Raw genomic sequence first — 24543 nt, forward strand, 5'->3', positions numbered from 1 at the left:
CAACAGAGCTATCGGATGATTCTAATCGTCTTCTCTCTCAAACACTAGAACTTAATAAACATTTGTTATATGTAGGTGCTTGAAGACGATTACAAAGATAGATAACTAATTACTCAATCCACAAAAGAAAATAAGAAATTGAAGTTTTTGGCCCCTTGCAACTCTATCATTTATCGATTGAAGAATCAATATTGATCTTACAGGTAACATCTTTAGATTATGGATTGATCAAGCCACTCAATGCATATTGACGACAGGTGTGTTTTTGTAAAAAGAATTGTGACGCTGTCTTTGTTTTTTCATTTGTAAGTTCAACATTTATGAACATATTCTTGATTTCTTTTTGCGATTTTTGTACGATTTTGAGACAATTGCTGAAGATTGCATTGAAAAGTGGTGCTTTACGTCATGACATCCTTACTTTAGGGTTTTGGTCCCTTGATCGTGGTGGAGTGTGGGTGTATTTCAAATCATATGGTATTAACTCAGAAAGCACTCGTACCAGTTGCACCATTGTGAAAGGTTTTCATTTTTCTTTTATTCTTCAACTTCAAACTGTTAATTTGTTCCCATTCTTCTCCTGATCATTAACTAATCTATCACCAATTTTTTCTGAAACACGGATTTGTTGAGGATTCTTTGACCCGTTTGAAGAACTGGAAAACCTAAAAATCAATAACGTATGGCAATTGATTAAAAATTAGGAATAAGATGAACCCAATTTGGCGATAAAAATGAAGACGAAAAATAGGATCTTTGATGGAAAGGGAAATTGTACCGGGTGGGTTGTTTGATGACTATAGAAATCGTTCGTCATTTATTCACTGATTTCTATTTTCCTTTATTTTTTCAATCTGTTATGTGTATTTTTAAATACCCTTTGTTAATATTCTCAAATTTGATGGAACTTTAACTTATTTTAAATTTGTTTTCTAGGTGATGATTACAGAAAAGTCTCAAAGTTGAGTCACAATGCTATCGCTGCTTCAAAATCCCTCATCATACCCAATTTCTGTCACCGGAATTCTTTACCAAGTTGATACATAATGAAATTTGTACAATATGGGCATAACGATTCATACTACAATGAGACCCCATAGAGTTATATACAACATATATTGGTGAGTATTGGGAATCTTTATCACAAAAACATTTGGTATATAAGGTTTGTAATTGTTCAATGATTTTACGATTTTTTTTTATTTCCCAGGTTCAAATTTGGATGCTTTCATGATTGCAGGTGAAATCCTTAATTTCACTATGACATGTAACTCGAGAACTGATTACAAGCCATTTTTATCACAAAAATGTTTCTTTTTCTTTCCCTTTTAACCTTTTAACATTCCTATTTAAACCTCAAACATTTACAATTTTTTTTTTATCTTTCTACTACATTTCCTATCAAAAAAATTAAAAAATGTCATCGTTCGATTCGCCATGGGAGCATACCTGTTCTACTTCCTTGAGGCATAGCAGGCATCAAGATAGATGAATTGAACAAAGGTTGAAGATGTCTTGCATTTGTAGGTTATTTATAATTGTTAAACCTCTGTTCCTATTTAAGTTATAATAAATATAAGGGAAAATGACGAAAAAAGCACTATATTTTGTAACTTGGGTCGGTTTAACCATCATATTTTCATTTGTTGTAATAAAACCATCATATTTTTTAAAAACGTTTTAACCCGACCATTATGACTTGAAGCAGCCGGTAAAACAGGTTATAGATTAATTCGTGGCATTTGAGGCTAATAGACATACACTAAAAACAAATTCGATACTCCTCCAACAAATGAGCGGGATGATTTTACTGTGAAGTCGATGCAGCCCCCAATCGATCGACATTGAAGCTTCATTAAAGCCGATCGTCTGAAAGGATTACAGAATCGAAGCAGGTTGGTTTCTTTACCAAGTTTTTGAATTCTTTTTAGTGAATCGAACACAGTACATTGCAAATTAGGGCTTCGTTTTTTGGGTTTCATGTCAAAATCGAATTTAGGGTTCAGTGTTTTGAATTCTTTGGGGTTTTAAGGTTTCGTATATGCTTTTAAGGTTTCCAGGCTCGGTTTTAGGGTTTAATAACAGGTTCGAGTTGGGGAGTCTTTTTTCCTGTTTTAATCCATATATATGTTTGTAACATTGATTATTATGTTATGGCAGGTGTGTAATGGAATCATCTGCAAATGTACATGATTTTAGTGGTGACTGTGATGATGGAATCAGTGATGATGAAAGTTTGGATGTAACTCTTGAAGATGAAATAGCACGGGGTTTGAACTTTACTCAAAATGTTGAGTTTCTCAATTTGTTATGTGATAATGGCAAGCTGTCCAATTCATTTGCTGAAACTCTTGGGCATGAGGAAGAATCAGGTGGGTCACCAAGTATACCAAAGGCTGATGATGATGAAGAAGGGATTGAATATGAATTTCCTGTCCACAGCCCAAAGACTAAATGGAGTCTTATGAAACCAACAGAAAAAGAAATATATGAGAGCCCACAACAACTGAAATTTGCTTTGACCAATTATGCGGTGGCAAATGGGTATCCTTTACGATTTACAAGATGTGACAATAAAAGGATACAAGTTAAATGTGGCAAAGCAGGAGATAGAAAAACATGTCCATTTGTTCTTTGGGCGTCATGGATGGGACGTGATCGATCTTTTCAAATAAAGAAGATTGTGGGGAAACATTTATGCATTAGAAGTTATGATTTTGGTGCACTTGTGAACCCAGATTGGATTGCAAAACACTACTTGAAGGAGTTCATTACTAAGCCCAATATGAAATTGGATGACTTCAAAGATGATATACAGAAGACGTTTTTTTGTAAGGTAAGCAAGAGTCAATGTCGTCGAGCCAAGATAAGAATTCAAACAATGATTGAAGGCAAGCTTACTCAGCACTATGAGAGGCTGTGGGATTATGCAAATGAGATTACACGATCAAACCCAGGATCTATTGTACAGTTAGGCGTTCATGTTAACCTTGATGGAAACTACTTTCATAGATTTTATGTATGCTTCAAAGCATTGAAAGATGGATGGAATAGAGGGTGTAGAAGGATTTTTGGGCTGGATGGCTGCTTCTTAAAGGGAAAAGTGAAGGGTGGGTTGCTTGCTGCTGTAGGCAGAGACGGAAATAATCACATATACCCTATTGCGTGGGCGGTTGTAGACATAGAAAATAAAGATAACTGGAAATGGTTTATCGAATTGTTGAGTAACGACCTTGGATTAAACGGCGGTATGGAGTTGTCTATTATTTCTAATCAACACAAAGGATTGATTGAGGCAGTAAAGGAGGTCCTTCCACATGAAGAGCACAGACAGTGTGCGAGGCATATCTATGCCAACCTGAGGAAAACATACCCTAGTGTGGTATTAAAGAAACTTTTTTGGCTAGCTGCGAAATCCACTGTTGAAGTGCAGTTCACGGAGCACATGAATGCCATTAAGGGGTATGCCACGCCAATATATATATATATATATATATATATATATATATATATATATATATATATATATATATATATATATCATTATCATTATATACTTATAAAGCTAGCATTTTTCCTTGCACCACATTCATTTGAATCTCTCATTCATTTTTCCTTTCACCACATTCATTTGAAACTCCCATGACTTTTCAATTTCTTTCTAATAATGATTATAAGTTGGTTAATATGGTTAAATAAATATAAAACCTAAAGTGTAATCATATATAAACTAAATTTCAATATTAAAATAATATATTTTCTTATATTTATAAAGTTATGTTTTTAACTTTTAACATATTATACTTAATTTAGTAGGTCTAATATGTTGTTGTATGTAAACCATTACCATACTAAAGCTACAACTTTTGAACAATTTGTATAAAATACTTAAATTGCTCATTTAAATATAATCTTACAGGATCAACTTAAATATAAATTTTAGTTCAACTTAAACAACCTAAAAAATATTTTGTAAATAGTTAAAAGTGATAAATTGTAGTTTCTTTCTAATAATGATTATAAGTTGATTAATAAGGTTAAATGAGTATCAAACCTAAAGTGTAATCATAAATAAACTAAATTTCAATATTAAAATAATATTTTTACTTCTACTTATAAACTTTGTCTTTAACTTTTAACATAATATACATAATTTAGTAGATTTAATATGTTGTTGTATATAAACCATTATCAGTTTAAAGCTACAACTTTTGAAAAGTTTGGACAAAATACTTAAATTGTTAATTTAAATATAACATAACAGGGTCAACTTCAATATAAATTTCAGTTCCACTTAAAAAACCCAAAGAATATTTTGTGAATAGTTAAATGTGATAAATTGTAGTGCTAAATGCAAAAACTAAATTGTAATATCAATGTAACTAAAATATTTCCTACATATATTTTTATAATCGTTAAAAGCTTTCAAATAAGTAGCGTAAAATAACTTACAATAAAAATAGTTGAAAATAACTCTATATAAATGATTATATTGTTACCTTTAAAATCAAAAAAAAATGTTTGATGTTTTAAATAATTACAATGATAGAAATTAAAACGTTAAGCAAATAAATTTTAAAAACTTAATTAACAATAACAACAACTATAAATAGCATTAAACCATATATCATATATAATTTTATTCATGAGTCACCCGCGGGTAGAGGTCATTCAAAAGATTGAGATTATGCAGTTTTAATAGATGTATATATATTATCATATAATTCAAAATAGTCAATATATTATATCAACTTAGTATACGAATTATTATATCAAATTTAACAACAACATTATTGTTATATTTAAAAAAAACATATATTTGTTAAGATTTCAGCTATATAGATGCTTCTGCGCAACGCGTGGGCATTCGCCTAGTATATATATATATATATATATATATATATATATATATATATATATATATATATATATATGTATATATATATATATAATTTTGTATGTTTAATATGTGTTATATTTTTTGTTTCCTTTGTATTGCAGTGTAGGAGCATATGAACATTTGATGGCCAGGAACCCTAGGTCATGGTGTAGGGCATTCTTTGCATCAGGAAAGGCATGTGAAGCAGTTGAGAACGGGATGTCCGAGTCATTTAATTCTGTAATTGATAAAGCAAGGAAGAAGCCGATTATTACAATGTTGGAAGAAATTCGATTATACATGATGAACAGGTTTAACACAATGTCTAAGCTACATGAAACATGGGAAGGGGACATTTGCCCATCAGTTCCGCTTAAAATGGCAATTTTCAAAAAGAGTTTAAGGTATTAGACTATTTTCAAGAAGAAACACAACAAAAGCCTGTGCAAGAAATGCAACAAACTAAAGAAACCATGGTATGTCTTATTCCATCTAGCTATTGAATTGTTTTAGGTTATTTTTTGGGTATTTTACGGTGTTTTTAGGGTTGTTTTTAGACTGTTTTTCTGGGTGTTTTTAGGATGTTTTAGGGTGTTTTAGGGCTGTTTTTTGTGGCTATTATAGACAGTTTTGGGGATGTTTTGGGAGTGTCTTAGGGCTGTTTTGGGATTGTGTTTAGGTTTGTTTTGGGAGTGAAATGTAACTAATTTATTTCTGTACTGTAGGAACAAGTTCTTGAGACACAAGCTGATGTTGATGCTGAAATGGTACATGAGACTCAAAGCATCAATGATTTAAGGGAAAGTGGATACACCGAAGATGAGATTGCTAGATGTGTTGCAGCTGAGCATACTGAAGATGATGAAGAGGAAGGAATAGACGAAACACAACCACAAGTTACAATAAAAAAACGAAGGCCATCTGAGAGGATAGCCAAACTTGGAAAGAAAATTGATGGATTAGGGTCTGCATCAGAAAATCCTTTAGAAATTGAATAGATTTTGGGAGTTGTATAGTGGGTTGATAAGTTAGGTGGGCAGATGACAGATTGCTCTTTTTGATGTGTTTTGTTTGGCCTTACATGATTTGTTAATTGGCCTATTTTTGAGAAACCAACCCCACTTTTGTGATGCATTAGCTTTTGTTAAACAATATATCATATGGTTGGTGTTATGATATTGTTCAATTGACCACTTATTATGTATTTATAGTGTTAAAAATATGTTGTTATGGACTTGTTGATGCACCATAAATAATGATGAAATATAACCCCAAAACTTTTCATTTTAATAGAAAAATATAAAAAATGAGTGGTTAAATCGTAAATAGTGATAAAATATAGTAGTTTTTTCGTAATTAACTTGCAAAATCGGCTATAACAGGTACCAGTGGTCTCAGTGAAACATTTTACTAAAAATTGGTGGTTTTCTCATAAATTATTAAAAACTGATGGTTAAACCGAATTTTTGGCAAAATATAGTGCTTTTTTCGTCATTTTCCCTAAATATAATACTTTGTGGTTGTTTTTGTTTTTTTTTATAAAGAATACAAGTTGAAGTTAATCAATTAGTTTTTTGGAAAAGTGAACAAAGATGAAAAACAGAAAACATTATAAGTTGGCTTTAATAGAAGTGGAGCAGGGAGTTTGGTTGCTAAGCAATTCCTTATAACGAAAGTAAGGACAAATGGAAGTGGAACCAATCCCACAATAACTATGTTTTTTGTTTTATTGTTATTTTTGCTGTTTAATAGTTAGTTATGAATTAGAATCTATTTTAATTTAGTAAATTAATTAATTTATATATTTTAGTTAAATCATTATCCCCTCCAATTTATCTAATTTTTTTTCTATTTTTTTAAGAAAAAAGATTATTTCTTTTTAAGTAAAATTTTTGACTTTTTTCAAACAATTCAACCATGGAATGGAATCTCATATTCCAATTCCGTCAGAATTTGAGAACCAAACGTAGTTGTGGAACACGAATGGGATCCTTCCACCAATAAAGAATAAGATTTTTATTACTTTTAATTTATCACGATGGTCGGTTCTAATATTTTGATTATGCATTGTTTTTCCACAGACTATACCTAGCATGGAAGGTTCTGTAGATATTGTTTCTTCTGGTCGTGGCTTGCAACAAATGGTAAATCATCTCAAAACATTTTTACTTTTTTTGGTTCTTTTCTAGGGTATGATGTTGTTGTTGGAGGAATTACTCCAACACCTCTTGGAGAAGGCAAGTCTACTACCAATGTTTGTAAACAATTTCAGTCTTTTTTGAATTCATGACATTTTTGTACTTTTCTAATTGTTTCAATTTCCAAGAGAAAGCAGCCTTAACATCACAAATCATCAGGAATTGATTTCATTTTTAACTGTGAAGAATGATGATGAGACGTAAGATCTAAATTTGTACATTTCCATTCTTTTATTTTACTCTTTATACCGTATAATTGAAGTTAGTAGACGCGTGCTTGCAATTCAGGTTCTTTCACTTGACATAAATTAAGAAACAACTATCCCACACATGTTTTTTAGTTCAACTCACGCTAAAGTCTAAATATGCGATGCTGCCGGGTAAATTTGAGGCAATTGTAATTGCTAAGAAACATAAACTACTTATTTTGATATGTTTTAGTTTTTAAAATTAGTTTTGGAACATTTTTTAAGATTATTTGACATTTTGATTTATGTTTTATACGATGTGTTAAAAACAAACTTATAACAATTTCATGTTTTTTCAAAATCAATTTTAACCAAGATATAACCAGTTTTTTTTTTTTTTTTTTTTTTTTTTTTTTTTTTTTTAACCGGTTTATGAATACGAAAACATATTAAACTAGATTTAAGACAATTTAGAAGGATTATCAAGCTCAAGAAGTGTGATGATATTGTTTCTCATGCTATATTAGAAGCAATCCAACTGTTCTTAGCGCAAGGTTTGAACATTGAACTTCCTCTATGGAATTTTGTATCTCAATTATTACGCTCCCTTCATGGGGAGCAATGTCGATCACATTAGATGATATGATACTAAAATCATCAGCATTCATGTACTATTTAGTCTGATCATTGACTAACTTAAATGATATAAACTCAAGTATAAATGAAAATGTTTTGAAAATTGAATTTTCCTTTTACAGTATTACACATTCAAACACTCGAGAATTTGTGTTATATATTAAACCATCAACCGATTTTGACTACCTAACGATAAGGCCAACGGCTGTGGCTACGATAGAGGCCGCACCACCCCTGCCACATCATCACAAACACCGCTCTCCACCGCGGTGGGGGTGCGGTGGAGGCCGCACTGTGCTCCCCAACTTCTTTCAATTTTCATTCCAATTGACCGTTGAACGGTCAGATTTAAAAAAAAATGTTTCTTTTTCTTTCCCTTTTAACCTTTTAACATTCCTATTTAAACCTCAAACCTTTACAATTTTTTTTTATCTTTCTACTACATTTCCTATCAAAAAAATTAAAAAATGTCATCGTTCGATTCTTCTGAGGACTTTGTTGTTATGTTTGATGTTGTTGTCGCAACTGCTAAATTGGCGGAGTAAACGTATGAAGCTGCATGGAGTAGCATAGTCGGAAGTGCTGAACGAAGAACCCGAAGATATATTTATAGAAATCGTGAAGAAACAAACCAACGCTTGATACAAGACTATTTTCAAAAGAATGCTACTTTTCAAGGGTACTACTTCCGAAGGCGTTTCAGAATGTTCAAACCTTTGTGCGAACGTATAGTCGAAGATCTAATGAGGGTGTGATTTTTTCCAACAAGATCCTGATGCTAGAGGTACACTCGGTTTCACTCATTTACAAAAATGCACAGTTGCATTTCGTCAATTAGAATATAGCATCATGCCTGATGCGTTGGACGAGAGTTTTAGGATGTCCGCTAGGATTGCACGAGGTAGTCTCCATTATTTTTGCAAAACTATTATTCAGCTTTATGGGCCAAAATATTTACGCAAGCCTATACGTAATGGCATCATCAAATTGCATTCTCATCATGCTAGCGTACATGAATTTCCTAGAATGTTAGGAAGTTTAGATTGTCTACATTGGACATGAGAAAACTGCCTTACCTCACACCATGGTCAATGCAATTTTCCCGAGGTGGTCATGGTCATCCAACGATCATACTTGAAGCAGTGACATCATAGGAACTGTGTATTTGACAATTTTTTTTTGTTCTCTTGGTTTGCTTAACAACATTAACGTTCTTAATCGTTCACCCTTGATCCAAACCCATTTAAAAAAATAAAAACATGACCCGCCCCGCTTCAATAACCCTCAGGGTCTTGATTAGTCGAATCCATACCCGTATCCACCGAATCAACGAATACCCGACCCATTAACCCGACCATTTTATAATATTAAATTTTCATAATTTTTATGTGTTCCACAAAGTAATATTTCTCAAAAAGATAAAATGTCTACTTAAACAAGATGTACATTAATTAATACTCAAAGTCCAATACAATAAAAATCACATTTTACTTAGACATCGAGTGTATATTTTGTTGCCATATATATATATATATATATATATATATATATATATATATATATATATATATATATATATATATATATATATATATATATATATAATGGGGCGGGTCATAAGTGGAGCGGATCGACAATCATCCATACCCGACCCATTTACTAAAAGGGTAAACGGGTATGGATCGTAAACGGGTAAACGAATCAAAAATTAAAATCCAAACCCGTTAAATTCTTACGGGTTTGGAGCGAATCAGGGTCAAAACCTGCCCCATTGACAGGTCTAGGCAAAAATCTTTTTAGGAAAAATATCAAAGGTAAAAGATGTTTGGCAAAAGACTTTTAAAAGCTATTTTTGGATTTTGGATAGAAGGAAAATCAACTTTTTGGAAAATTCAGGAAAACCTTACTTTTTGCAACTTTTCCAAAAAGGACTTTTGCCCTCTAAAAAGCTAAGCCAAACACCCCCTAAGAACTAGCTCACAAAAACTTTTTCTCGGGGCATTGCCCCTGCCTCTGCAAGGGGCGGCATGAAAGTTTTATGATCTATTTGATTTGGTTGAAGGACTAAACAAGGCCTTCTATATATGACATTATAAATAATGATCCCGGTTTGGAAAAGTCTTATAAGAATTTGTTATGTATCCATAGATGATTTAAATACTAAAAACAATATTTAATTGTCATATATATCAATGTTAGTCGTGAATCACGCGTACCTTTAATTGAAATAAAAGGTTTATACATTTAAACAATATACATTGTTTAATTTAAAGAATGGCCGCTTGATTTTAGTCATGATATTAGTTCAAATACTAGGCTTAGTCATGATATTAGTTCAAATACTACCTCTGTAGAATGTTCTATGTAACATGCCGATGATGAAATACTTTCAATTTTAACCCTATATATAAAAGAATATTGCATTTTGACCCTTGGGCTTGAGAAAGATTGCAAGAATGGCCAATGGTGGCATTGTGGTAATTTTGGCCAAGAGATTAGTACGTTAAGCGTACGTTGTATACGCTAGGCGTACTGGGGCGGACCCTAGTACGTTGGGCGTACACAGCGTACGCAGGGCGTACGTGGTAAATCCTCAAACCCTAATTTTTAGGGTTTGGTCCATATATAAGCATCATTATCCCCTCATTTCTCATTCCCTTATCAGTCTCCATCTGAGAAAACGACCCTCTAGCTAACCCTAAGTGAGAAGAGTGCATCTTGAGCTTATCCTTGTGTTTTGTGGTATTCTTGAAGAATAGGAAGGTGGTGAGAAGAACTTGGAGCTTGGAAGCAACTTGGATCTGAGATTAACTCATTGCTAGCAACCTCCAAGAGGTAAAAAGCTCATAACGTGATCATCTTATCTTGTAGATCTAGCCATTTCTTCATTTAGGGCATTTTTGGTCCCAAATAGGATGATTCTTGAGCATGACATGCTCTTAGTCGAATAATTTGTCCTTTCAGACCTAATGAGGGGTCTTGAGTCATAAAAATGTGGTCTTGATGCTTAGTTTTTCTCCATGTATCCTCTAGAAGGTCTTAAGGTGTTAAGAAGTTAGGATTTTGGGTAGTAAGCACTTAATGGACATGTAAAGTCATAAAGTTGGAAACTTTATGACTCTTAGTGGTATTTTGTCCTTGGATCTGAAATTTGGACGTGAGAGCTTAGTGTATTAAACTCTTATTGAGAAAAGAAGATTATGAGCGTACGTCGTGCATACCCCAGCGTACGCCACACGTACGTGGTCAAACTCCCAACTCCGGTCAAAGCAGGATTTTGCCTAGCGTAGGAGCTGAGTACTCCCCGAGTACTCAGCTGAGTGGACCAAGTTGACTCATTGACCCGTTGACTTTGACTTTGACCAAGGTTGACCAAGTTGGACTTAAGGGTATTTTGAGCTATAGTTGAGCCTTGGTCTCTATCTGTTGAATATGTGACCTGTAGACCCGGTATTTGGAGCAGTGTACTGTTCAGCTATTCGTCAGACTGTGAGGTGAGTTTCCTCACTGTTCTTATGGGTCAAAGGCACCAATATCGGCCCCTTTTGTTATGTATCCTGGTATATAGGATGTTGCTATACAGTAGTAATCTGTAGATCTCTCTGCTAGTATGTTAACTGGTTATATGATTATCTGTTGTTGGATATATGTTATTTGTTGTGTACATGTCGACATGGTATGGTGGGGTTGAGACTGTACTGCTTTGTGCTGTAAGTCAACAGACCGGGGCATTCCAACCGAAAGGTTGTGGGCCAGGGCATTCCAATCGGAAAGTTGTGGGCCGGGGGTAATCCAACCAGGAGGTTGCAGACCCGTTATGTATTGTGTATTCCAACCGAAAGGTTGTGGGTCTGGGCATTCCAACCGAGAGGTTGTGGGCCAGGGGTAATCCAACCAGGAGGTTGTGGACCCGTTATCTGTTTGATTATATATTTGTGTGGTAGTACTTTGGGGGAACTCATTAACCTTGGCTTACAGTTTTTAGTTGATGGTTTCAGGTACTTCAGAGGATCGTGGAAAGGCGAAGGCATGATCATACACATCTTCCTATTTTGTCACTAGATCTTGGGGAAAAGCTCTGATTCGAAATAATACTTTTGAAACAATGACTATTTTTGTAAACAATGATGATGAATGGTTGATTTTTGAAAATTTTAAATTATTGTGATTTTTGAGTGTTACAAGTTGGTATCAGAGCCTTGGTTTGAGAGAATTGGATGAGCATTCGTGTGAATTCAAACTCAAACTAAGGAACTGCAAAAGTTTCTAAACTGATTTCCAAAAAAAAAAATATTTTCAAAAGTAAACAAGGAAGGATGCGATGTGTACGATCAGTCGGAGCAAGAAAGTATACCCTAAATTACCCACACTGTTATTTGCTATTATGTTTATGATAGAACAACATGCTAGTGATAGGCTAGGGATCTTCAGGAATTGCATGATAGAATTGCCTGATAATTGATGCTTAATAGCCTAGGGTTTCTTTCTTATATGGAATTGACATAATTACTGTAGTTGCTTAGTGTATGCATCATAGTTGTACATAACTAAGATTCTATAGCCTGAGAATGTTTGGTTTAGCCTTATTTCCTATTCTTGATTGATGAAATGCTTAAGGTAGAATTAGGTATTCGATTGTCTATAGGATCTAATGCTATGTATGATTATCATACACGAGTGCTACAAGGTTGGTGGAAGTTTCATGGATGAGTTATGAGGGGTCAAGCGACCAGTTGAGGAATGCCTGGCCTTTATTCAGGAAGTGAGAATAGGATATATGTGTATTCTTGTGTGTGCTGTTAGGGTTGTTGTGATGATCTTTTGAGACAAATACGGGTAGGTGCGGAAGGTAGTATGTGTTGGATTTGGTGTTTAAGCCCATAACTATAATTGGTATGTACTTGATTTGATATGTAGCAAGGTCCTTTTGGGTTGCTTTCACTCATGCAACTTGACAGGATGACTAGAGGAGAGATAGTAGAATTTACTATGTGAAATAATAAATTAGTACTTAAAATGATTTTATTAATATATTACAAGTTTAATATATTATTTGGAAGTCATATTATTAATAAGTATTTAATCAGAAATTAATTTGATATTAATTTTGGGATTAAAAGAACTGATTAATAATGGAGGGGCTGTTTTGCAAATCATTGATAGTTGCAGAACTGGGCTATTAGACTCCTTAATTAGGAGTTGACGAAATCCTATAGGGAAGCCTTATAGATTTCGTCCAAGGCCTCATAAGGAGGAGTCCATGGGCTGCTTAAGCCTTAAGCAGGAATTAGGGTTTCCTCCAGAAACACTAGCCGCCCACAGCTATATAAGGAAACCCCCAGGCATAAGAATTTTGGCTAATGCACTCTAGATTGAAACCCTGGCCGATTTCCTTGTCTCTCCAACTTATCCTTTGCATTGGGTGTTTGTGACTCCATTAGAGGTGCAACACTTGGGGCACTAAGCTTTCAAGAGTCAAGGATCTTCAAAAGTGTTCTTGTTATTACAATATAACAAGTGAGGTATTCTTCTAACCCTATTTCATTGTGAATTTCGAAAATAGTATGCTAGATCTAGGGTTATTGCTTTGGTATTCAATTTGCATGTTCAATAGAGGAAAACTTAGATCCAAAGCAATTAGGGTTGCATGATCACATAGGAATGTAGATATACTCATAACCCATCAGTGGTATCAGAGCATAGGATGTTTTTCAATTGAATTGTTGCAAGAGTGAACTGTCCAAAAAACAAGAAATCGATTTTTTTGCTGTCTGGAGGCTGAACTCGACGAGTTCAATATAGAACTCGACGAGTTCACTTTCCAACTCGACGAGTTGACTCGTCAGTTTCCAGATTTTTCGATTTTCTGATCAGTTTTTGAATAGGATAATTACCATATTTCGTTTTTATTGCCTAAAACTGAATTTTTTAAATGGTAACTTGATATCCTTATCAAAACTAAAAGATTTGGTTAAATATGGATAATAATAAGATTATTTTAATTTGAAATTTAACCTAGTGTTTTTGAAAAGTTTTTATAATACACCGTTATGGTTTTATAGTTTGAATTTGAAATTAAAAGTTTTAACTTTTGAAAATTTAAATGGTCAAACCCTAGTATTTTTGAATTGTTTAAAAAAGACAAAATTGCAAAAATGGTCTCTGTGGTTGGCAAATTTATGTAGTTTTGGTCCAAAACGAAATGTTGGTGCACCACTGATCCAATTTTGAATACCTTATGTGATTTTGGTCCCTATGATTGACATTTTTGTGTGGGTTTGGTCCACACCCAACTTAAAAAGACGGATATGCCCTTATATTTCTTTTATTAATTTCTTTTTTAATTTCTTATTATTAAAAGAAAAAAAATAACACCTACCCCACCCCTCATACTCACCTTTACCCTCTCTCTCTCTCTCTCTCTCTCCAAAGAGCGTGGCTGCTGGGTACTTCCCTTTAAATTGTTTCCCTTAAAAACTCAAACCACCATACACCCCTCCCATTTGCTTCCTTTTGGCATTCAATCGATCACCGACACAGAGAACCCTTCATTTGTTCTTCTTTATCTTCATCAATTGTATAGCTCCACCATCGATTTCCTGAGAAAAAACGGATGCTGCTTCAACCCTAATCACATTCCAAGATTCGTAGGTATCCACATTGGCGCCACCTTGATACAACCAGCGATCGGGGAGTTTGTCTCCAATGAAGATGGTGGCGGTGATTTTGGGGGTGGTGGAGTATCTTATGATGTGATGTGATGTAACAGGTAGGCGAGGCAGAGGTTTTGTCTTTTGATGCGGAGGCAAGAGATGGAGGAAGAACATGGGAGAGAATGAGGTTTTAGATGAGAAATACGCTGAAGAATTCAGTCTACAAAACCCTTTTCGTTTTCTTCAAATGGGTTCATTGCCTACTGTGCCCTTAATTTGTTGAGTTTCAAAATGAAAAATATGTTATGTTGGTTATAAAATCAAAATCCCAGGAATGCAATGTTTGTATTTTGCTAGATTTCAAAATCAGTTTTGATTTCTTCCATAAATATGTGTTTTGTTGGTTTCAAAATTAAAATCCCAGCAACTCAACATTCAGTTTAAGTGACTATGGTTTGTTTTTTTGTTCTCACTGATTGAATTAGGGACGACTTCAACATCCAATTTCTTTTGTTTCACCTAAATGCCGACAGAAGAGGATAAAAGATTATCGGTTAGTTCTTGCTGGAGCTGCAACTTCTTGAAAAACAAGACTTGCCTTCTTCATCTATAGCCTTCTGTATAGAGATGGGGAAGGAGAGATGGATCCACCACCAGCGGAGTCTAGTTAATCAACGTGTGTTAAATTCCGGCGAAGTCTTTCAACACCAGTCAAATACAGCCAACTCAGCCACCTTCAAGAACTCGATCTTTTTATTGTGTGTGTGTTTCTTTTGTTAAGAGAGAAATGACAAATGAAATATAAATGAAAAATATAAATTAAATTAATTTATGTATTTCTGGAATTAAAGAAAATGAAAAATATAAATTGTAAGGGCATAATTGTCTTCTTAAGTGTGTAGTTTCACGTGTCACTCCGGAAGAGTCCATCTGTTTATATTACCGATTAAATGGGCATTGGAAGCGAAGCTGCCCAGACTACCTGAGAGATCTTAGAGATGGTAAAGTCAAATTGTATGACTCTACTTCAGGTACATCCAGTATCTAACTCTGTTATGCTACTGTTTATAGATTCTTATTACATGATGTGTTAATCACATTCTGATGTTTTGTAGGATCGAAGAAAAAGAAGGAAGCTAAAAAGAAGTGTAAGCTGAGTATGATCGTGAAAAATGGATTTCGGTCGCATGGTTCGATGATCAGATTTTTGAGCTGCTTCTTAGGAGTTATGATAGATTGCTTAGGAATATCTAGAAACATAGTTTTCATATGTATTTGCATTGTAGGACAAGTTTTCCGCATTTTATCAATAAAATAAATTTTGATTTACGTTTCCTTGCAATGTCATTTATTAAAGTTGGTGTTTGTATTTCTATTATTAACAATGTTGAGAATGGATTTGATTCTTAGTTATATCACTTGTGGTAGTGTCATAATTTACCAAGTGAGGAAGGATTCTCATCACCCAAGTTTCAATTGGACAGAAACTTGGAATCATGCGATTTGTATTGTGTGATGTATGAGAATCTTGATCTTTGGAAGATTGTGACTAATTCCTTGTTCACATGTATATGTGAGTCAAGTGAAGGACTGAAGGATCTAGTACACATTGATGTGGACTGGTCAGATCCACCACAAAGGACGATAAGAAGTTAGGATTTTGGGTAGTAAGCACTTAATGGACATGTAAAGTCATAAAGTTGGAAACTTTATGACTCTTAGTGGTATTTTGGCCTTGGATCTGAAATTTGGACGTGAGAGCTTAGTGCATTAAGCTATTATTGAGAAAAAAAGACTCTGAGCGTACGTCGTGCGTACCCCAGGGTACGCCACGCGTACGTGGTCAAACTCCTAACTCTGGTCAAAGCAGGATTATGCCTAGCGTAGGAGCTGAGTACTCCCCACATACTCAGTTGAGTGGACCGAGTTGACTCATTGACCCGTTGACTTTGACTTTGACCAAGGTTGACCAAGTTTGACTTAAGGGTATTTTGAGCTATAGTTGAGCCTTGGTCTCTATCTGTTGAATATGTGACCTGTAGACCCGGTATTTGGAGCAGTGTACTGTTCAGCTATTCGTCAGACTGTGAGGTGAGTTTCCTCACTGTTCTTATGGGTCGAAGGCACCAATGTCGGCCCTTTAGTTACTTATCCTGGTATATAGGATGTTACTATACAGTAGTAATTTGTAGATCTCTCTGCTAGTATGTTAACTGGTTATATGATTATCTGTTGTTGGATATATGTTATTTGTTGTGTACATGTCGACATTGTATGGTGGGGTTGAGACTGTACTGCTTTGTGCTGTAAGTCAACAGATCGGGGCATTCCAACCGAAAGGTTGTGGGCCAGGGCATTCCAACCGGAAGGTTGTGGGCCGGGGGTAATCCAACCAGGAGGTTGCGGACCCGTTATGTATTGTGCATTCCAACCGAAAGGTTGTGGATCAGGGCATTCCAACCGAGAGGTTGTGGGCCAGGGGTAATCCAACCAGGAGGTTGTGGACCCGTTATCTGTTTGATTATATATTTGTGTGGTAGTACTTTGGGGGAACTCACTAAGCTTTGGATTACAGTTTTTAGTTGATGGTTTCAGGTACTTCAGAGGATCGTGGAAAGGCGAAGGCGTGATCATACACATCTTCCTGTTTTGTCACTGGATCTTGGGGAAAAACTCTGATTCGAAATAATACTTTTGAAACAATGACTATTTTTGTAAACAATGATGATGAATGGTTGATTTTTGAAAATTTTAAATTATTGTGATTTTTGAGTGTTACAAGTTGGTATCAGAGCCTTGGTTTGAGAGAATTGGATGAGCATTCGTGTGAATTCAGACTCAAACTAAGGAACTGCAAAAGTTTCTAATCTGATTTTCAAAAAAAAATTATTTTCAAAAGTAAACAAGGAAGGATGCGATGTGTACGATCAGTCGGAGCAAGAAAGTATACCCTAAATTACCCACACTGTTATTTGCTATTATGTTTATGATAGAATAACATGCTAGTGATAGGCTAGGGATCTTCAGGAATTGTATGATAGAATTGCCTGATAATTGATGCTTAATAGCCTAGGGTTTCTTTCTTATATGGAATTGACATAATTACTGTAGTTTCTTAGTGTATGCATCATAGTTGTACATAACTAAGATTCTATAGCCTGAGAATTTTTGGTTTAGCCTTATTTCCTATTCTTGATTGATGAAATGCTTAAGGTAGAATCAGGTATTCGATTGTCTATAGGATCTAATGTTATGTATGATTATCATACACAAGTGCTACAGGGTTGGTGGAAGTTTCATGGATGAGTTATGAGGGGTCAGGCGACCAGTTGAGGAATGCATGGCCTTTATTCAGGAAGTGAGAATAGGATATATGCGTATTCTTGTGTGTGCTGTTAGGGTTCTTGTGATGATCTTTTGAGACAAATACGGGTAGGTGCGGAAGGTATTATGTGTTGTATTTGGTGTCTAAGCCCATAACTATAATTGGTATATACTTGATTTGATATGTAGCATGGTCCTTTTGGGTTGCCTTTATTCATGCAACTTGACAGGATGACTAGTGGAGAGATAGTAGAATTTGCTATGTGAAATAATAAATTGGTACTTAAAATGATTTTATTAATATATTACAAGTTTAATATATTATTTGGAAGTCATATTATTAATTAGTATTTAATCAGAAATTAATTTGATATTAATTTTGGGATTAAAAGAACTGATTAATAATGGAGGGGTTGTTTTGCAAATCATTGATAGTTGCAGAACTGGGCTATTGGACTCCTTAATTAAGAGTAGATGAAATCCTATAGGGAAGCCCTATAGATTTCGTCCAAGGCCTCATAAGGAGGGGTCCATGGGCTGCTTAAGCCTTAAGCAGGAATCAGGGTTTCATCCAGAAACACTAGCAGCCCACAACTATGTAAGGAACCCCCAGGCATAAGAATTTCGGCTAATGCACTCTAGATTGAAACCCTGGCCGATTTACTTGTCTCTCCAAGTCATCCTTTGCATTGGGTGTTTGTGACTCCATTAGAGGTGCAACACTTGGGGCACTAAGCTTTCAAGAGTCAAAGATCTTCAAAAGTGTTCTTGTTATTACAATATAACAAGTGAGGTATTCTTCTAACCCTATTTCATTGTGAATTTCGAAAATAGTATGCTAGATCTAGGGTTATTGCTTTGGTATTCAATTTGCATGTTCAATAGAGGAAAACTTAGATCCAAAGCAATTAGGTTTGCATGATGACATAGGAATGTAGATATGCTCATAACCCATCAGTGGTATCAGAGCCTATGATGTTTTTCAATTGAATTGTTGCAAGAGTTAACTGTCCAAAAAACAAGAAATCGATTTTTTTGCTGTCTGGAGGCTGAACTCGACGAGTTCACTTTCCAACTTGACGAGTTGACTCGCCAGTTTCCATATTTTTCGATTTTCTAATCAGTTTTTGAATAGGATAATTACCATATTTCGTTTTTATTGCCTAAAACTGAATTTTTTGAAATGGTAACTTGATATCCTTATCAAAACTAAAAGATTTGGTTAAATATGGATAAAAATAAGATTATTTTAATTTGAAATTTAACCTAGTGTTTTTGAAAAGTTTTAAAAATACACCCTTATGGTTTTATAGTTTGAATTTGAAATTAAAAGTTTTAACTTTTGGAAATTTAATTGGTTAAACCCTAGTATTTTTGAATTGTTTAAAAAATACACCCTCATGGATTTTATTAAACTAATTAAGTGTTTAATTAAAAGAGAATTGATAAATCCATATATGGTTTAAGTTTAACTTAATTAGAAGTTTAATTTATTAAAGGATTAAACCACTTAGCATTTTAAAAGTTTAAAATACACCCTTATACTATATAAAATTAAAAGTCAAATATATTATATGTATAAGAAAAGTCAGTCTTACCGTTAGTAGGCCTCATTCACGAAGCTGGTCTATAAGGGGTGTTTAAGGAAGCGGTCTGTAATATGACCGCCATTGGGTATCCACTCTTACCCACCGCACTCTTGACTAGTGGAGGGTCGTTAGCCGAACGGATAAGATATGACTCTAAATCCTCATTAAAAGTATAATGAATTATAAAGTAGCTAAACGCTTTTATAAATTCCCAATCTTAGTTACTTTAGAAAAAATATGAATTTGATGCTAACCCATGAAATTACACATTGCACCTTATTGGTCATTAGTGGAGCGTGTGTGGTTAACCGTCACACTAATATGGCACTAATGAAAGATGGCAATGGGTAGCTCGTAAATTATCGTTGATCAATGGAGTGTGTGTGGTTAACCGACACATTGATTAGATGATAAATGACTTTGAGAGTACCAAGCTAATTTGCATGGTTATTCACACCTTGTTTGTGATCCTCGGTATCCCAGTCACAAACTTGAAGGGCATAATCGAGATGAAGCATGCCATTGAAAAGTTCAATGAATCTCAAAAGATCTTGGAATTTCATTTAAAACCTAATTCATTTAAAATTCCATTTTCATGGTGGAATTGGTTAATCGTCATTTACGTACCTTCAAATAATTACAATTGGATTATAGCATCCCTCTTCCGAATTGTGAATTATTGTGTTGGGTCCTAGCCTTAATATTTCATTTGGGTGTTATATTAAGGATTAAATCAACTAACTTAAATTTCTCCCTTTTGTAGATGTCTAGTTCTGACAACTATGGTTTTCCTCAATCCTTTGGAAAAAACTTTCCTTTTGAAGATGATATTCCATATGTCGATCAAGGTGAAAGATCATTCCCTTCTTCGTGCATTGGTGGAACTGGAAATCATACTTCTCTTCCTCCACCTCCTCCAGTGATTCTCCCCGACCCACGATTTTGTCAACTTGAAAAGTTCAAGGTTACTCAAGCCCTATTGGAATGCAAACACCAAGATGGAAGGTCTGTGTGTGCACACGTCCTCAAGATGAAGTCGCACATTGGCAGATTGGGAATGTTGGGTGTCGTTTTCCCAAAGGAGTTGGCTGTTGACTTGGTTCTTCAATCGCTTCTCGAGTCGTATAGTCAAATCGTTAAAGATTACTATATGACAGATCACGACATGACCCTCATAGATCTAACATATTTGCTAATTGTTGCTGAAGCAGCAATGCGTTGGTGCACTGGTCAAGCAAATTCGTTTGGAAGATCTACCTCCCAAAAGTTCCATGGACGTTGGTGATGGCAACCGTGATAGTCTAGAAATGGTTTCAAATCCTAAGGGAGGGAAACCGGCCAAGGTCGAAATGTTTGACCGCAAGAGAAATGCCAATTCTAAGATTGTTTCACGTGTCACTCCGGAAGAGTCCATCTGTTTATATTGCCGATTGAATGGGCATTGGAAGCGAAGCTGCCCAGACTACCTGAGAGATCTTAGAGATGGTAAAGTTAAATTGTATGACTCTACTTCAGGTACATCCAGTATCTAACACTGTTATGTTCCTGTTTATAGATTCTTATTACATGATGTGTTAATCATATTCTGATGTTTTGTAGGATCGAAGAAAAAGAAGGAAGCTTAAAAGAAGAGTAAGCTGAGTCTGATCGTGAAAAATGGATTTCGGTCGCATGGTTCGATGATCATATTTTTGAGCTGCTTCTTAGGAGTTATGATAGATTGGTTAGGAATATCTAGAAACATAGTTTTCATATGTATTTGTATTGTAAGGACAAGTTTTCCGCATTTTATCAATAAAATAAATTTTGATTTACGTTTCCTTGCAATGACATTTATGAAAATTAGTGTTTGTATTTCTATTATTAGCAATGTTGAGAATGGATTTGATTCTCAGTTATATTGTGACAACCCGATATTTCGAATCAATGTAATGACCTAAAAAGTCAAGAATTTTAATCTCTTTTGATATGATGAAATTAGCGTCAAAAATAAAATGTTTAAAAGTCTCTATTGGGTTGCCTAAAATGATAGTTATCATGTCAAGGTTTTCAGAAATATAAAGAACACTAAAATCCGAGTTATAACGAAGAAGTTATGACCAATCTAAGATTCACAACAAACCGTCAATACGATTAAACGTAAAACGCAAAGTTTTAATAAAATACTTTTTAACCTTAAGTATCTAAATGAAAGTCGTAGATATCATTAAACCGTGAACATACATAAAAAGAACGCCCAAATCTGACTTCATATGAGGAAGTTATGATTTTTCGAAGTTTCGGATATAGCAGTAGACAACTAAAAACTCGAAATAGAGATCGAGGGATTTTTGGCCAAAACAATCTAAATGAGAATCGAAGATCTCAACAATAGTAGCGCAACGGTTGAAAGTCTGACGAAAACGGGCGTCGGATGAAGAAGTTATGGATTTATGACGGAGTTTCGTGTCCCGGCCTGTTAAAAATAATTAATTAAAAATAAAATCAAAATTAGCCAACGCAATCTAAACGAGAGTTGTAGAGCGTATTCTCAACTACGTGTGCATATATAGAACGTCGAAAACGGAGCTCGTACGCGGAAGTTACGGATTTTACAAGTTCGAGACACAAAATCCGAGGCTGTCAGGCTGGCCGCGACGTGGCACAGATGGCCACGACGTGGGGCCCTGATTGATGGGTTTTCAGGCTTGGAAGCAGACGTCTCGTCCATGGAAGAGGATAGGATCGACTCCACGACGTGGGCAGCCCTTTTGCCACGACGTGGGACCCAAAAATTAGGCTATAAATAGAGCTCAAGGGGTTCCGGGTTTCATTGCTCAATTCTCTTCTTTCTTGTGCCGAAGCTCTGCGTTTTAACCCCCGAAGCCATCCCGAAGCCCCGGTCTTCGCATCCAAGTTCCGAAGGAAGGTCTTACACTCTCGAGAATTCCCGAGAATCCCGAGAAAACCCGCTTTCTACTGTCGATGTTCTGCTCGGTTTTCATCTCACCATCTTCACTCTATCAAGTGAGTTCATACCCCTATAACTACGTTTTCAAATGCTTTGTACATGCTTTTATACACTTTAAAGGGGGGGGGGATACAAGTAAACACACGATTATCCTCGTGTGAATAACATAAATCTTTTGCTATACTTTTGTTATAATCAATCATATGTGATTTATAACTATCATACGAAAATGTTCTCATACAACATATCATGATAACACTTTGTCTTTTTGGAGTGAAACATGTTGTTATATAAATATCAAACACTTTATTTATATTTCGGGTATAAATGTTCAATAATGTTATTACAAATGTTATACCTTACATACAAAGTCGACACTACACTAGGGTTTATCATACAAACGAATCACACATTTGGAAAAACTATAATAGGTATAGTTTACTAGATATTCATGAAATTTTACATACTACAAGTACTATATCAAGTAAATACTTTCATATACAAGAACGAATGGACTTTTCATACGTAAATCTATTTAATACTAAGTTTTGTGAGACATTCAACTTCACGTACTTTCAAGTATGCAGTTAAAGTCCTGTATTATATTCCATAATCTCGTGTAGGGAGAGCGTGATACTTGTGTATAGATCTATACGGGATTGACAATCCCGCACCTAAACTGTTAGCTACAGTTAGACTGGAAAGTCTGGGGTGACAATCGTCATAACATTCCAACACCTGAAGAACGTTGTTACGGGCAGTCTGGGTCAATAGCATGGTTATAAAACTCACATGGAGTATTAAAAACACGTTGATTTACGGGGTTATCAGATGCCTTAGTGATTTTATACATACATAAATCTACTATTCTAGGCATGAAAAACACTTTTGCATTTCAGTTTTGGAACTTTTAAACTACCACACATTTATGGAAAAACATTGGATTTCTAAAAGCAAACATTCAAATCAGTCGGGTCTTGGTAGAAGACTACTTTTATACTAGTAGGAAATATGGGATTATCTAGGAGTTTTCAAACATCTCAAACAATTTCATTCAGATTTATACAAACATTAACATTAAATACTTATGAACTCACCAGCTTAAATGTTGATCTACTCTTTCAAATCTACTTGTATTTCTCAGGGATTCAGTAATAGAGGTAAACTTCAGCTTTTGGAGAAGTGACGCTAAGGCGTCAGTTTAAAACTCATTTTGTCATCATATTGTAATTTGTTTTGAAACAAGTATCATTCAACAATGTAACTTTTAAATTATATATATGATGGTTGTTTTACTTTCTTTACTATGTATTCAACTGTTACGATACTACATGAAGTCATCCACCCTCGAACGATTCCGTCGTTCTAGTTTGGGGGTGTGACAGATTGGTATCAGAGCATTGTTTATAGTGAACTAAGTATATCGAACCACATAAGATATACAAACTATAAATCCAAAGGGACTAAAACCCTCTGACAAAACGTTTTCACAAACTATACTTTTAAGAAAATAAAATGCTAGTTTTATAAAAGTATAAGTACATGCATGCATCGGTCTAGTATCATAGCCAAAATTTTACAAAAGTATTAAGGCAAGTTGAGACGCTACGATTAGGCCTCGGGGTATGTAATCAGATCGAGAATAAATATAGCCTGATCAACTATATTTATCCGAGATATAACCAACGTATGTCGGGGAATGGTCGTAGTGAGCAACAAGTCAAAAACTTACCAAAGAAAACACTAGAATCAAACTTACAAATTTAAAATACTATAGGAGTATTTTATGGTATTATAAGAACTAAAATAAACATGTGAACCTCGATATTTTGTTAGATCTGGAAATCGTCAAATAAATAAAATCTTACCCATAAAAACAAAAAACCTTTACTGGCAGGTCTATGATTCCGGAGTGTATACTTCCAAGGTTTTATAATTGAGATTTTATAGACTTAGAATTTGTGATCCATGCTTCACTACCTGTTCTTTGTTTGGTTGTGGTTTTGGAGTAGCATCACTTATTCGAAGGTCTATTTAATCTTAAATTATATACAACTTATATACATTGTGCGGTTATAGGAGGACCCAGTAAGGATCGCCCCATAATGTTACCCTTAATCTCATAG

The 24543-nt window shown here is 34.7% G+C and overlaps 1 protein-coding gene across 1 annotated transcript; it reads left to right on the plus strand.

Moving 5' to 3' along the window:
- The first annotated feature begins 2647 nt into the window (after positions 1-2647).
- On the plus strand, positions 2648-5877 carry LOC145115880 (uncharacterized). The gene is made up of 3 exons (XM_079052241.1): positions 2648-3462; positions 5002-5260; positions 5605-5877. Exons 1-3 carry the CDS (start codon positions 2648-2650, stop codon positions 5875-5877), a joined length of 1347 nt encoding a protein of 448 aa, XP_078908367.1.
- The last annotated feature ends 18666 nt before the right edge of the window (positions 5878-24543 follow it).

This window comes from Lactuca virosa, chromosome 1 (genome assembly GCF_052849685.1).
Source record: "Lactuca virosa cultivar CGN04683 chromosome 1, Lactuca_virosa_CGN04683_v6, whole genome shotgun sequence".
Taxonomy (NCBI): domain Eukaryota; kingdom Viridiplantae; phylum Streptophyta; class Magnoliopsida; order Asterales; family Asteraceae; genus Lactuca; species Lactuca virosa.

Bases quoted from the DNA above. Each gene is read 5' to 3' on its own strand.
- LOC145115880 (XM_079052241.1), top strand. From the start codon at position 2,648: ATGGGACGTGATCGATCTTTTCAAATAAAGAAGATTGTGGGGAAACAT. The intron at 3,463-5,001 runs GTATGCCACGCC...TTTGTATTGCAG, and splicing joins CACATGAATGCCATTAAGGG to TGTAGGAGCATATGAACATT. The intron at 5,261-5,604 runs GCAATTTTCAAA...TCTGTACTGTAG, and splicing joins CATCAGTTCCGCTTAAAATG to GAACAAGTTCTTGAGACACA.